The sequence below is a fragment of the Pseudoliparis swirei genome, chromosome 10 (genome assembly GCF_029220125.1).
Source record: "Pseudoliparis swirei isolate HS2019 ecotype Mariana Trench chromosome 10, NWPU_hadal_v1, whole genome shotgun sequence".
Taxonomy (NCBI): Eukaryota; Metazoa; Chordata; class Actinopteri; order Perciformes; family Liparidae; genus Pseudoliparis; species Pseudoliparis swirei.
Genome location: NC_079397.1, coordinates 753669 through 768945, shown reverse-complemented (window position 1 = coordinate 768945; position 15277 = coordinate 753669). Strand labels below are relative to the sequence as shown.

The 15277-nt window shown below is 44.7% G+C and overlaps 1 protein-coding gene across 1 annotated transcript in view; it reads left to right on the top strand.

The window, feature by feature from the left end:
• Positions 1-9964, top strand: part of pthlha (parathyroid hormone-like hormone a) — a 15445-nt gene extending 5481 nt beyond the window's left edge. Inside the window, exons 3-5 of the mRNA XM_056424485.1 lie at positions 4680-5070; positions 5149-5216; positions 9517-9964. Coding sequence (XP_056280460.1) covers positions 4680-5070; positions 5149-5193 — 436 coding nt within the window. The 3' untranslated portion in view covers positions 5194-5216; positions 9517-9964. The remainder of the gene's footprint in view (positions 1-4679; positions 5071-5148; positions 5217-9516) is intronic.
• The last annotated feature ends 5313 nt before the right edge of the window (positions 9965-15277 follow it).

Sequence of the window (15277 nt, the reverse complement as noted above, 5' to 3'; positions counted from 1 at the left end):
GGACTGGGATATGTTCAGGTCGCGTCGGACAACAACGTCAGTGATCTGCGTCCTCAGTCACGGGTGCATCAAGAAATGCTTAGATGAGGTTGTTCCTACCAAGACGTTTCGGTCTACTCCCAACCAGAAACCGTGGATAAATGGCGATGTTCGCGCTGCACTCCGCCGCTAACACCGCCTTTGACTCGGGAATATGGCGGAATACAAACGAGCCCGCTACGAGCTCCGTAACACCATCAGCTCTGCCAATCGGGAGTTCAGGAACAAGCTGGAGGAGAAGCTCAAGAGCCATGACGTGAGAGGTGTGTGGAAGGGCTACAGACAATCACGGACTTCAGAGGAGAACCAGCGGTGAAGAGAACTCCTCTACCTCCTCCCAGGCGAGCTAAATACATTCTTCGCTCGGTTCGACGTGACGGCAGCCCGCCGAAGGCAGCGCCGCCGAGGAGACCAGCCTGCTGATCATCTCAGAGGCCGACGTGCGCAGAGCCTTCAAGCGGGTGGACATCCGAAGGCGGCAGGTCCCGACCACATCCCGGGCGCGCCCTCAGAGCATGTGCAGACCAGTTGGCAGGAGTCTTCGCAGACATCTTCAACCTCTCCCTGTCCCAGGCTGTTGTTCCTGAGAGCTTCAAGATGTCCACCATTGTGCCTGTCCCCAAACACCCCAAGGTAACCTGCCTGAATGACTGGAGACCCGTAGCCCTCACCTCGATTGTCAGTAAATGCTTGAGAGGTTGGTCAAGGACTTCATTTGTTCCATGTTGCCTGCCACGCTGGACCCATGGCAATTTGCATATCGTCAAAACAGATCCACCGACGACGCAATTGCCATGGCACTTCACACCGCCCTTTCCCACCTGGAGGGAGGAACTGTTGTGTGCGAATGCTGGTTGTGGACTACAGCTCAGCGTTCAACACTATTGTTCCCGCCAAGCTCGACACCAAGCTCAGAGGTCTAGGCCTGCACTCTACCATGTGCAGCTGGATACTGGACTTCCTGTCGGGCCGCCGCCAGGTGGTGAGGATGGCGGTACCACCTCAGAGCCGCTGACCCTCAACACGGAGCCCCTCAGGGATGCGTGTTGAGCCCTCTCCTCTACTCCCTGTACACCCACGACTGCACGGCCATGCACAGCTCCAACGTCATCATCAAGTTTGCTGACGACACAACAGTGTTGGGGCTGATCACCGACGACGACGAGACAGCCTACAGGAGGAGGTTGGATCACTGGTACAGTGGGGCCAGGAGAACAGCCTCGTCCTCAACGTCAAGAAGACCAAGGAGCTGATCGTGGACTACAGGAAGCGGAGAGCAGAGCACTCGGCCATCTCCATTGACGGAGTTGGAGGAGAGATGGTCAGCAGCTTCAAGTTCCTCGGCGTGCACATCTCCGAGGACCTCACATGGACCACGCACACCACTCACGTGGTGAAAAGGGCCCAACAACGCCTGTATTTCCTTAGGCGACTGAGGAAATTCAACATGGCCCCCGCATCCTCAGAACATTCTACACCAGTACCATCGAGTGTTCTGACAGGTTGCATCACCGTCTGGTACGGGAACTGCACCGCCCTGGAGCGTAGGGCACTACAGAGGGTGGTGCGGTCGGCACAGTACATCGTTGGAGGTGAGCTTCCCTCCATCCTGGACATATACACCAAGCGGTGCGTGGCCAGGGCCAAACGGATGATGAAAGACAATAACCACCCGGCCACAAACTGTTCACCCTTCTACCGTCAGGCAGGCGATACCGCAGTATCAAGTGCCGCACAAACAGACTGAGGGACAGCTTCTTCAGTCAGGCCATCAGGCTGCTGAACAAGGACTGAGACCCTCATTAACACTACACACCAGAACATATTCTGTGAATATCTATGGCCATGGTGTATATTTTATTACATTGTTTATATATATATATATTGTATATATATACTGTATATACATATATATATATATATAGTCTCAAAAAAGCGTATATTTTATTACATTGTTTTATATATATATATTGTCATGATGTATATTCTATTACACTGTTTTATATATATATTGTTAATACTTTCTTCTTTTTTGTGTGTGGATATTGTATAGTTTATTCTCATTCTTATTCTTTTTTTAGTCTGCTACTGCTGTCGGGTGTTTTGCACATAAGAATTTCACGAACCGATTATACTTGTATAAAAGGGGATGTGACAATAAAAACTTGAATTGAATTGAATTGAATTGAATTGAATTGAACAGAGGGTTAACGTGACATATGTGAATGTCAGTCAGTCACCAAGGCCACTGGTTCTGCTGCTCAGTGGTAAAGATGACAGGACCAATGGGGTCTCAATATACTTCTTTATTTTTTACTAATCTGATGTTTCACTGAAGAAACAATTTATCATCCACAATATTAAATACCTTGCTGGCACTTTATAGGTAGGAGCCTCTTTGAAACACAGCTCTGTGTGAAGTTTGGTCTTTAAAAAGAATGAACTTTTAACTTTTAACTTAATTTCAAAATGTGCGATTAATTAGTTACTTTTTTTTAATCGATTGACAGCCCTAGTATTTATATATTTATGTATGTATATATATTTATTTATATATAAACATATTTATATTAGTGCTGTGAAAAATAACGCGTTAACTCAGTTAATTAAATTACAGGTTTAACTAGTTTTTTTTTTGTAACGCATTTAACGCATGCGCAGAATGAGCTTCCAGTCCGTCTGTTGTTGGTCGTCTCTCCAGCAGCATGTCATTCTGTCTCTAGTGTCGCGTTAACACGACTCCGATCTCCGTCTCGCCGCAGAGCTCGGATGCCGGCGTGTGCGCGCACATCGGGACGAAAGAAAGTCACCCCCCCCTTTTTGGGAGCACCGAAGACCCATTTTGACCCAGGAAAACCCCTGAATGTATACAGGACTGTCTCAGAAAATTAGAATATTGTGATAAAGTTCTTTATTTTCTGTAATGCAATTAAAAAAACAAAAATGTCATGCATTCTGGATTCATTACAAATCAACTGAAATATTGCAAGCCTTTTATTCTTTTAATATTGCTGATTATGGCTTACAGCTTAAGAAAACTCTAAAATCCTATCTCATAAAATTTGAATATTTCCTCAGACCAAGTTAAAAAAAAGATTTATAACAGCAAAACAAAATCAAACATTTGAAAATGTCCATTAATGCACTCAGTACTTGGTTGGGAATCCTTTTGCACGGATTACTGCATCAATGCGGCGTGGCATGGAGGCAATCAGCCTGTGGCATTGCTGAGGGTTTATGGATGCCCAGGATGCTTCAATAGCGGCCTTTAGCTCATTTGCATTGTTGGGTCTGGTGTCTTTCAGCTTCTTCTTCATAATACCCTACAAATTCTCTATGGGGTTCAGGTCAGGGAATTGGCAGGCCAATCGAGGACAGTAATGCCATGGTCAGTACACCAGTTACTGGTGGTTTTGGCACTGTGGGCAGGTGCCAGATCATGCTGGAAAATGAAATCCTCATCTCCATAGAGCTTTTCAGCAGACGGAAGCATGTAGTGCTCTAAAATCTCTTGGTACACAGCTGCATTTACTCTGGACTTGATGAAACACAGTGGACCAACACCAGCAGCTGACATGGCTCCCCAAACCATCACTGACTGTGGGAACTTCACACTGGATTTCAAGCAACTTGGATTTTGCGCCTCTCCAGCCTTTCTCCAGACTCTGGCGCCTTGACTTCCAAATGAAATACAACACTTGCTTTCGTCTGAAAAGAGGACTTTGGACCACTCTGCAACTGTCCAGTGCTTCTTTTCCATAGCCCAAGTCAGGCCTTCTTCCGTTGTCTTGAGTTCAGAAGTGGCTTGACCATGGGAATCTGACTATTGTAGCCCATTTGCGGACACGTCTGTGAACCGTGGCTTTGATACCTGGACTCCAGCTTCAGTCCACTGTCTTTGAAGCTCCCCAAATTCTGGAAGCGACTCTTCTTCACAATGCTGTTAAGGCTGCGGTCATCTCTCTTGGTTGTGCAGCGTTTCCTGCCACATTTCCCTTCCAACAGACTTTTTGTGGATGTGCTTTGAAACTGCACTCTGTGAACAGCTTGCTCTTTGAGAAACTTCTTTCTGTGTCTTACCCTCCTGATGGAGGGTGTCAATGATGGTCCTCTGGACAGCAGTCAGATCAGCAGTCTTCCCCATACTTGTGATTTAGTTTACTGAACCAAGCTGAGTGGTTTTCAAGGCTCAGGAAACCCTTGCAGGTGTTTCGAGTTAATTAGACGATTCAAGTGATTTGTTTAATACCCTACTAGTATACTTTTTCATGATATTCTAATATTTAGAGATAGGATATTTGAGTTTTCTTAAGCTGTAAGCCATAATCAGCAATATTAAAAGAATAAAAGGCTTGCAATATTTCAGTTGATTTGTAATGAATCCAGAATGCATGACATTTTTGTTTTTTTAATTGCATTACAGAAAATAAAGAACTTTATCACAATATTCTAATTTTCTGAGACAGTCCTGTATATGGGATCAATCATGATTAATCCACAGAAACCTGTGATTAACCTGATTAAAAATGTTAATCGTTTCACAGCCCTAATTTATATATATATATATACATATATATATTTATATATATATATATTTCTATATATATATATGTATATATACTCCTCTGTGGTCCTTGCAGGAAGCGCTCGGTGACGCATGCGCAGCTCATGCACGATAAGGGCCGCGCGCTGCAGGACTTCCGGCGCCGCATGTGGCTGCAGGAGCTCCTGGACGAGGTCCACACGGCGGAGGTCCGGGACCTCCCGGCTCGGACCGGCCCGGGGCTCCACCTGAGCACCACCGGCAGCACCTTGCACTCCAAGCCCCCTGGGGGAACCAAGAACCTTCCCATCAGCTTCCTGCTGGAGGAGGAGCAGGCCACCAACAAGGCCCAGAGCGACAAGGACGGCCCGCCGAGGGGCAGGAGGAGGAAGAAAGGGAGGGGGAGGAGGAGGGAGGGCGCCAAGAGGAGGAGGAGGGTGCGCTCCCTGGGCTGGAGGCCGGAGGACCAGATCCACCTGGGCTGGAGGCCGGAGGACCAGATCCACCTGGGCTGGAGGCCGGAGGACCAGATCCACCTGGGCTGGAGGCCGGAGGACCAGATCCACCTGGGCTGGAGGCCTCTGCTCGGCCTGCAGAGGGCGCTGCTGTAGAACGCTGTCAGTCTCTGACTAAGGTGAGTCTGAATAAAGACCCTCTAGAGGACTAAAGACCCTCTAGGACTAAAGACCCTCTAGAGGACTAAACACCCTCTAGGACTAAATACCCTCTAGAGGACTAAAGACCCTCTAGAGGACTAAAGACCCTCTAGTCTAAAGACCCTCTAAAGGTCTAAAGACTCTAAAGGACTAAAGACCCTCTAGTCTAAAGACCCTCTAAAGGACTAAAGACTCTAGTGGACTAAAGACCCTCTAGAGGACTAAAGACCCTCTAGGACTAAAGACCCTCTAGAGGACTAAACACCCTCTAGAGGACTAAAGACCCTCTAGTCTAAAGACCCTCTAAAGGTCTAAAGACTCTAAAGGACTAAAGACCCTCTAGTCTAAAGACCCTCTAAAGGACTAAAGACTCTAGTGGACTAAAGACCCTCTAGAGGACTAAAGACCCTCTAGGACTAAAGACCCTCTAGAGGACTAAACACCCTCTAGAGGACTAAAGACCCTCTAGTCTAAAGACCCTCTAAAGGTCTAAAGACTCTAAAGGACTAAAGACCCTCTAGTCTAAAGACCCTCTAAAGGACTAAAGACCCTCTAGAGGACTAAAGACCCCTTGGGGACTAAAGACCCTCTAAAGGACTAAAGACTCTAAAGGACTAAAGACCCTCTAAAGGACTAAAGACCCTCTAAAGGACTAAAGACCCTCTAGTCTAAAGACCCTCTAAAGGACTAAAGACCCTCTAGTCTAAAGACCCTCTAAAGGACTAAAGACCCTCTAGAGGACTAAAGACTCTAAAGGACTAAAGACCCTCTAAAGGACTAAAGACTCTAAAGGACTAAAGACCCTCTAGTCTAAAGACCCTCTAAAGGACTAAAGACTCTAAAGGACTAAAGACCCTCTAAAGGACTAAAGACCCTCTAGAGGACTAAAGACTCGAGGACTAAAGACTCTAAAGGACTAAAGACCCTCTAGTCTAAAGACCCTCTAGAGACCCTCTAGTCTAAAGACCCTCTAAAGGACTAAAGACTCTAAAGGACTAAAGACCCTCTAGTCTAAAGACCCTCTAGAGGACTAAAGACCCTCTAAAGGACTAAAGACCCTCTAGAGACCCTCTAGTCTAAAGACCCTCTAAAGGACTAAAGACCCTCTAAAGGACTAAAGACCCTCTAGAGGACTAAAGACTCTAAAGGACTAAAGACCCTCTAGTCTAAAGACCCTCTAAAGGACTAAAGACCCTCTAGAGACCCTCTAGTCTAAAGACCCTCTAGAGACCCTCTAGTCTAAAGACCCTCTAAAGGACTAAAGACTCTAAAGGACTAAAGACCCTGTAGTCTAAAGACCCTCTAGAGGACTAAAGACCCTCTAGTCTAAAGACCCTCTAGAGGACTAAAGACCCTCTAGTCTAAAGACCCTCTAAAGGACTAAAGACCCTCTAGAGACCCTCTAGTCTAAAGACCCTCTAAAGGACTAAAGACCCTCTAGAGGACTAAAGACCGTCTAGTCTAAAGACCCTCTAGAGGACTAAAGACCCTCTAAAGGACTAAAGACTCTAAAGGTCTAAAGACCCTCTAGTCTAAAGACCCTCTAAATGTCTAAAGACCCTCTAAAGGACTAAATACCCTCTAGAGACCCTCTAAAGATCTAAAGACCCTCTTAAGGACTAAATACCCTCTAGAGACCCTCTAGTCTAAAGACCCTCTAAAGGACTAAATACTCTAAAGGTCTAAAGACCCTCTAGTCTAAAGACCCTCTAAAGGTCTAAAGACCCTCTAAAGGACAAAATACCCTCTAGAGACCCTCTAAAGGTCTAAAGACCCTCTAAAGGACAAAATACCCTCTAGAGACCCTCTAAAGGTCTAAAGACCCTCTAAAGGACTAAAGACCCTCTAGAGACCCTCTAGTCTAAAGACCCACTAAAGGACTAAAGACTCTAAAGGACTAAAGACCCTTTAGTCTAAAGACCCTCTAAAGGACTAAAGACCCTCTAGAGGACTAAAGACCCTCTAAAGGACTAAAGACTCTAAAGGTCTAAAGACCCTCTAGTTTAAAGACCCTCTAAAGGACTAAAGACCCTCTAGAGGACTAAAGACCCTCTAAAGGACTAAAGACTATAAAGGACTAAAGACCCTCTAGTCTAAAGACCCTCTAAAGGACTAAAGACCCTCTAGTCTAAAGACCCTCTAAAGGACTAAAGACCCTCTAAAGGACTAAAGACCCTCTAAAGGTCTAAAGACCCTCTAGTCTAAAGACCCTCTAAAGGACTAAAGACCCTCTAAAGGACTAAAGACTCTAAAGGACTAAAGACCCTCTAAAGGACTAAAGACCCTCTAGAGGACTAAAGACTCTAAAGGACTAAAGACCCTCTAAAGGACTAAAGACCCTCTAGAGGACTAAAGACTCTAAAGGACTAAAGACCCTCTAAAGGACTAAAGACTCTAAAGGACTAAAGACCCTCTAAAGGACTAAAGACTCTAAAGGACTAAAGACCCTCTAAAGGACTAAAGACCCTCTAGAGGACTAAAGACTCGAGGACTAAAGACTCTAAAGGACTAAAGACCCTCTAGTCTAAAGACCCTCTAAAGGACTAAAGACCCTCTAGAGACCCTCTAGTCTAAAGACCCTCTAGAGACCCTCTAGTCTAAAGACCATCTAAAGGACTAAAGACTCTAAAGGACTAAAGACCCTGTAGTCTAAAGACCCTCTAGAGGACTAAAGACCCTCTAGTCTAAAGACCCTCTAAAGGACTAAAGACCCTCTAGAGACCCTCTAGTCTAAAGACCCTCTAAAGGACTAAAGACCCTCTAGAGGACTAAAGACCCTCTAGTCTAAAGACCCTCTAGAGGACTAAAGACCCTCTAAAGGACTAAAGACTCTAAAGGTCTAAAGACCCTCTAGTCTAAAGACCCTCTAAAGGTCTAAAGACCCTCTAAAGGACTAAATACCCTCTAGAGACCCTCTAAAGGTCTAAAGACCCTCTTAAGGACTAAATACCCTCTAGAGACCCTCTAGTCTAAAGACCCTCTAAAGGACTAAATACTCTAAAGGTCTAAAGACCCTCTAGTCTAAAGACCCTCTAAAGGTCTAAAGACCCTCTAAAGGACAAAATACCCTCTAGAGACCCTCTAAAGGTCTAAAGACCCTCTTAAGGACTAAATACCCTCTAGAGACCCTCTAGTCTAAAGACCCTCTAAAGGACTAAAGACCCTCTAAAGGACTAAAGACTCTAAAGGTCTAAAGACCCTCTAGTCTAAAGACCCTCTAGAGACCCTCTAGTCTAAAGACCCTCTAAAGGTCTAAAGACCCTCTAAAGGACTAAATACCCTCTAGAGACCCTCTAAAGGTCTAAAGACCCTCTAAAGGACTAAAGACCCTCTAGAGGACTAAAGACCCTCTAAAGGACTAAAGACTCTAAAGGTCTAAATACCCTCTCGTCTAAAGACCCTCTAAAGGACTAAAGACCCTCTAAAGGACTAAAGACTCTAAAGGTCTAAAGACCCTCTAGTTTAAAGACCCTCTAAAGGACTAAAGACCCTCTAGAGGACTAAAGACCCTCTAAAGGACTAAAGACTATAAAGGACTAAAGACCCTCTAGTCTAAAGACCCTCTAAAGGACTAAAGACCCTAAAGGACTAAAGACCCTCTAAAGGACTAAAGACCCTCTAAAGGACTAAAGACCCTCTAAAGGTCTAAAGACCCTCTAGTCTAAAGACCCTCTAAAGGACTAAAGACCCTCTAAAGGACTAAAGACTCTAAAGGACTAAAGACCCTCTAAAGGACTAAAGACCCTCTAGAGGACTAAAGACTCTAAAGGACTAAAGACCCTCTAGTCTAAAGACCCACTAAAGGACTAAAGACTCTAAAGGACTAAAGACCCTCTAGTCTAAAGACCCTCTAAAGGACTAAAGACCCTCTAGAGGACTAAAGACCCCTTGGGGATTAATAAAAGTGTATATTTATTTTTTTAAAGGACTAAAGACCCTCTAGAGACCCTCTAGTCTAAAGACCCTCTAAAGGACTAAAGACCCTCTAGAGGACTAAAGACCCTCTAAAGGACTAAAGACTCTAAAGGACTAAAGACCCTCTAGTCTAAAGACCCTCTAGAGGACTAAAGACCCCTTGGGGATTAATAAAAGTGTATATTTATTTTTTTAAAGGACTAAAGACCTTCTAGAGACCCTCTAAAGGACTAAAGACCCTCTAAAGGACTAAAGACCCTCTAAAGGGAGCCACCTGGACCTTCACCAGTCCAAGTCCTCTGAATCGGTGCTTCAGGACTCCGTTGTGTGACTTCTTGAAACTGACGGCTTGTGTCTCCTCAGGAGCTCCGCTGTCCAAGGACGCCTGAACGCACCACGCAGAGCTGTCAGAAAGTGGAACATATTTATTGTGTGTGCATCTTGTGTCTCCTCTGGGGGTCTCTGGCTCACAGGTGTGTTGTGGTAACTTATTTGCTCCGGATGGTTTGTGTATTTATTGTGTAACCGGTCGAGCTGCTGTGACCTTCTATATTTTTGTACCATAATGCACTTTAGATATATGAATATATAAATATATATACCATTGATTTAGTTTTGTGGTTGATGGAAAAGAAGCTCTGCTGCTGGTTCTCCGGACGCGTTCCACTCCCATCGAAGCTTTCCTGTGTTCACCCCGTGCTGCCTTCAGGGTCTCCGTTCCCTTCAGCGCCGGCTCTGCTTCTCAAGTTCACACCTGTACATAAAGCATCACGCTGCACTGAGATGAACTGACATTAAACACCTGAGAGGATGCGTGTGTCTTAGTCCTGTTTACTTTACACCCTGGAGAACCCCGGGGCCCCTTCGGTTCTTTAACTATATACAACCCTGTGTAGTGGAGAACCCCAGGGCCCAACCCCGGGGCCCCTTCAGTTCTTTAACTCTGGTGGAGAACCCCAGGTCTCAACCCCGGGGCCCCTTCGGTTCTTTAACTCTGTGTGGTGGAGAACCCCAGGGCCCAACCCCGGGGCCCCTTCGGTTCTTTAACTGAAGTATTGTGTCTTTTGGGTCATGAAACAGCAGCTAATACAGTAATATGTATTATAAATACAGCACAATACTTGTTTGCCTTCGTATATTACCTTTACATGACACTAAACTAAACATCTGGTATTTTAACTTTAAAATGGCCACAAAACAAATGACATAATATTAACATTTAGTAACCAATATTGACGTGTAAGTTACCCGTATATGTACAAGATTCAAGTTTCAAGTTTTTATTGTCACATCCCCTTTTATACAAGTATAATCGGTTTGTGAAATTCTTATGTGCAAAACACCCGACAGCAGTAGCAGACTAAAAAAAGAATAAGAATGGGAATAAACTATACAATATCCACACAAAAAAGAAGAAAGTATTAACAATATATATATATAAAACAATGTAATAGAATATACATCCTGACAATATATATATATAAAACAATGTAATAAAATATACACTTTTTTGAGACAATATATATATATATGTATATACATACAATATGTATATACAATATATATATATATAAAACAATGTAATAAAATATACACCATGGCCATAGATATTCACAGAATATGTTCTGGTGTATAGTGTTAATGAGGGTCTCAGTCCTTGTTCAGCAGCCTGATGGCCTGACTGAAGAAGCTGTCCCTCAGTCTGTTTGTGCGGCACTTGATACTGCGGTATCGCCTGCCTGACGGTAGAAGGGTGAACAGTTTGTGGCCGGGGTGGTTATTGTCTTTCATCATCCGTTTGTACTAGGAGGTACTCTGATGTTCTCCTATGATGTACCATGTGTACTAGGAGGTACTCTGATGTTCTACTATGATGTACCATGTGTACTAGGAGGTACTCTGATGTTCTCCTATGATGTACCATGTGTACTAGGAGGTACTCTGATGTTCTCCTATGATGTACCATGTGTACTAGGAGGTACTCTGATGTTCTCCTATGATGTACCATGTGTACTAGGAGGTACTCTGATGTTCTCCTATGATGTACCATGTGTACTAGGAGGTACTCTGATGTTCTCCTATGATGTACCATGTGTACTAGGAGGTCCTCAGATGTTCTCCTATGATGTACCATGTGTTCTAGGAGGTCCTCAGATGTTCTCCTATGATGTACCATGTGTACTAGGAGGTCCTCAGATGTTCTCCTATGATGTACCATGTGTTCTAGGAGGTCCTCAGATGTTCTCCTATGATGTACCATGTGTACTAGGAGGTACTCTGATGTTCTCCTATGATGTACCATGTGTACTAGGAGGTACTCTGATGTTCTCCTATGATGTACCATGTGTACTAGGAGGTCCTCAGATGTTCTACTATGATGTACCATGTGTACTAGGAGGTCCTCAGATGTTCTCCTATGATGTACCATGTGTTCTAGGAGGTCCTCAGATGTTCTCCTATGATGTACCATGTGTTCTAGGAGGTCCTCAGATGTTCTCCTATGATGTACCATGTGTTCTAGGAGGTCCTCAGATGTTCTCCTATGATGTACCATGTGTTCTAGGAGGTCCTCAGATGTTCTCCTATGATGTACCATGTGTTCTAGGAGGTCCTCAGATGTTCTCCTATGATGTACCATGTGTACTAGGAGGTCCTCAGATGTTCTCCTATGATGTACCATGTGTTCTAGGAGGTCCTCAGATGTTCTCCTATGATGTACCATGTGTACTAGGAGGTCCTCAGATGTTCTCCTATGATGTACCATGTGTACTAGGAGGTCCTCAGATGTTCTCCTATGATGTACCATGTGTACTAGGAGGTCCTCAGATGTTCTCCTATGATGTACCATGTGTTCTAGGAGGTCCTCAGATGTTCTCCTATGATGTACCATGTGTACTAGGAGGTCCTCAGATGTTCTCCTATGATGTACCATGTGTTCTAGGAGGTCCTCAGATGTTCTCCTATGATGTACCATGTGTTCTAGGAGGTCCTCAGATGTTCTCCTATGATGTACCATGTGTTCTAGGAGGTCCTCAGATGTTCTCCTATGATGTACCATGTGTTCTAGGAGGTCCTCAGATGTTCTCCTATGATGTACCATGTGTTCTAGGAGGTCCTCAGATGTTCTCCTATGATGTACCATGTGTACTAGGAGGTCCTCAGATGTTCTCCTATGATGTACCATGTGTTCTAGGAGGTCCTCAGATGTTCTCCTATGATGTACCATGTGTACTAGGAGGTCCTCAGATGTTCTCCTATGATGTACCATGTGTACTAGGAGGTCCTCAGATGTTCTCCTATGATGTACCATGTGTTCTAGGAGGTCCTCAGATGTTCTCCTATGATGTACCATGTGTTCTAGGAGGTCCTCAGATGTTCTCCTATGATGTACCATGTGTTCTAGGAGGTCCTCAGATGTTCTCCTATGATGTACCATGTGTACTAGGAGGTCCTCAGATGTTCTCCTATGATGTACCATGTGTTCTAGGAGGTCCTCAGATGTTCTCCTATGATGTACCATGTGTACTAGGAGGTCCTCAGATGTTCTCCTATGATGTACCATGTGTTCTAGGAGGTCCTCAGATGTTCTCCTATGATGTACCATGTGTACTAGGAGGTCCTCAGATGTTCTCCTATGATGTACCATGTGTACTAGGAGGTCCTCAGATGTTCTCCTATGATGTACCATGTGTTCTAGGAGGTCCTCAGATGTTCTCCTATGATGTACCATGTGTACTAGGAGGTCCTCAGATGTTCTCCTATGATGTACCATGTGTTCTAGGAGGTCCTCAGATGTTCTCCTATGATGTACCATGTGTTCTAGGAGGTCCTCAGATGTTCTCCTATGATGTACCATGTGTTCTAGGAGGTCCTCAGATGTTCTCCTATGATGTACCATGTGTACTAGGAGGTCCTCAGATGTTCTCCTATGATGTACCATGTGTTCTAGGAGGTCCTCAGATGTTCTCCTATGATGTACCATGTGTACTAGGAGGTCCTCAGATGTTCTCCTATGATGTACCATGTGTTCTAGGAGGTCCTCAGATGTTCTCCTATGATGTACCATGTGTACTAGGAGGTCCTCAGATGTTCTCCTATGATGTACCATGTGTACTAGGAGGTCCTCAGATGTTCTCCTATGATGTACCATGTGTTCTATGAGGTACTCTGATGTTCTCCTATGATGTACCATGTGTTCTAGGAGGTCCTCAGATGTTCTCCTATGATGTACCATGTGTACTAGGAGGTACTCTGATGTTCTCCTATGATGTACCATGTGTACTAGGAGGTCCTCAGATGTTCTCCTATGATGTACCATGTGTTCTAGGAGGTCCTCAGATGTTCTCCTATGATGTACCATGTGTACTAGGAGGTCCTCAGATGTTCTCCTATGATGTACCATGTGTTCTAGGAGGTCCTCAGATGTTCTCCTATGATGTACCATGTGTTCTAGGAGGTCCTCAGATGTTCTCCTATGATGTACCATGTGTACTAGGAGGTCCTCAGATGTTCTCCTATGATGTACCATGTGTTCTAGGAGGTCCTCAGATGTTCTCCTATGATGTACCATGTGTACTAGGAGGTCCTCAGATGTTCTCCTATGATGTACCATGTGTTCTAGGAGGTCCTCAGATGTTCTCCTATGATGTACCATGTGTTCTAGGAGGTCCTCAGATGTTCTCCTATGATGTACCATGTGTTCTAGGAGGTCCTCAGATGTTCTCCTATGATGTACCATGTGTACTAGGAGGTACTCTGATGTTCTCCTATGATGTACCATGTGTACTAGGAGGTCCTCAGATGTTCTCCTATGATGTACCATGTGTACTAGGAGGTCCTCAGATGTTCTCCTATGATGTACCATGTGTTCTAGGAGGTCCTCAGATGTTCTCCTATGATGTACCATGTGTACTAGGAGGTCCTCAGATGTTCTCCTATGATGTACCATGTGTTCTAGGAGGTCCTCAGATGTTCTCCTATGATGTACCATGTGTTCTAGGAGGTCCTCAGATGTTCTCCTATGATGTACCATGTGTACTAGGAGGTCCTCAGATGTTCTCCTATGATGTACCATGTGTTCTAGGAGGTCCTCAGATGTTCTCCTATGATGTACCATGTGTTCTAGGAGGTCCTCAGATGTTCTCCTATGATGTACCATGTGTTCTAGGAGGTCCTCAGATGTTCTCCTATGATGTACCATGTGTTCTATGAGGTACTCTGATGTTCTCCTATGATGTACCATGTGTACTAGGAGGTCCTCAGATGTTCTCCTATGATGTACCATGTGTACTAGGAGGTCCTCAGATGTTCTCCTATGATGTACCATGTGTACTAGGAGGTCCTCAGATGTTCTCCTATGATGTACCATGTGTTCTAGGAGGTCCTCAGATGTTCTCCTATGATGTACCATGTGTTCTAGGAGGTCCTCAGATGTTCTCCTATGATGTACCATGTGTACTAGGAGGTCCTCAGATGTTCTCCTATGATGTACCATGTGTTCTAGGAGGTCCTCAGATGTTCTCCTATGATGTACCATGTGTTCTAGGAGGTCCTCAGATGTTCTCCTATGATGTACCATGTGTTCTAGGAGGTCCTCAGATGTTCTCCTATGATGTACCATGTGTACTAGGAGGTCCTCAGATGTTCTCCTATGATGTACCATGTGTTCTAGGAGGTCCTCAGATGTTCTCCTATGATGTACCATGTGTTCTAGGAGGTCCTCAGATGTTCTCCTATGATGTACCATGTGTACTAGGAGGTCCTCAGATGTTCTCCTATGATGTACCATGTGTTCTAGGAGGTCCTCAGATGTTCTCCTATGATGTACCATGTGTACTAGGAGGTCCTCAGATGTTCTCCTATGATATTGTTGTGGCTGGATTTCTTCCTTTTTGGTCCATTCTGACTGATCTCTTAACCTGATGCATATAAACTTATATCTCTCGCCTATCTGACTGCTGGTGAGACGCCACAGGATACAGACACACACACACACACACACACACACACACACACACACACACACACACAGACACACACACACAGACACACACACAGACACACAGAGACACACACAGACACAGACAGACACACACAGACACACACACAGACAGACACAGACAGA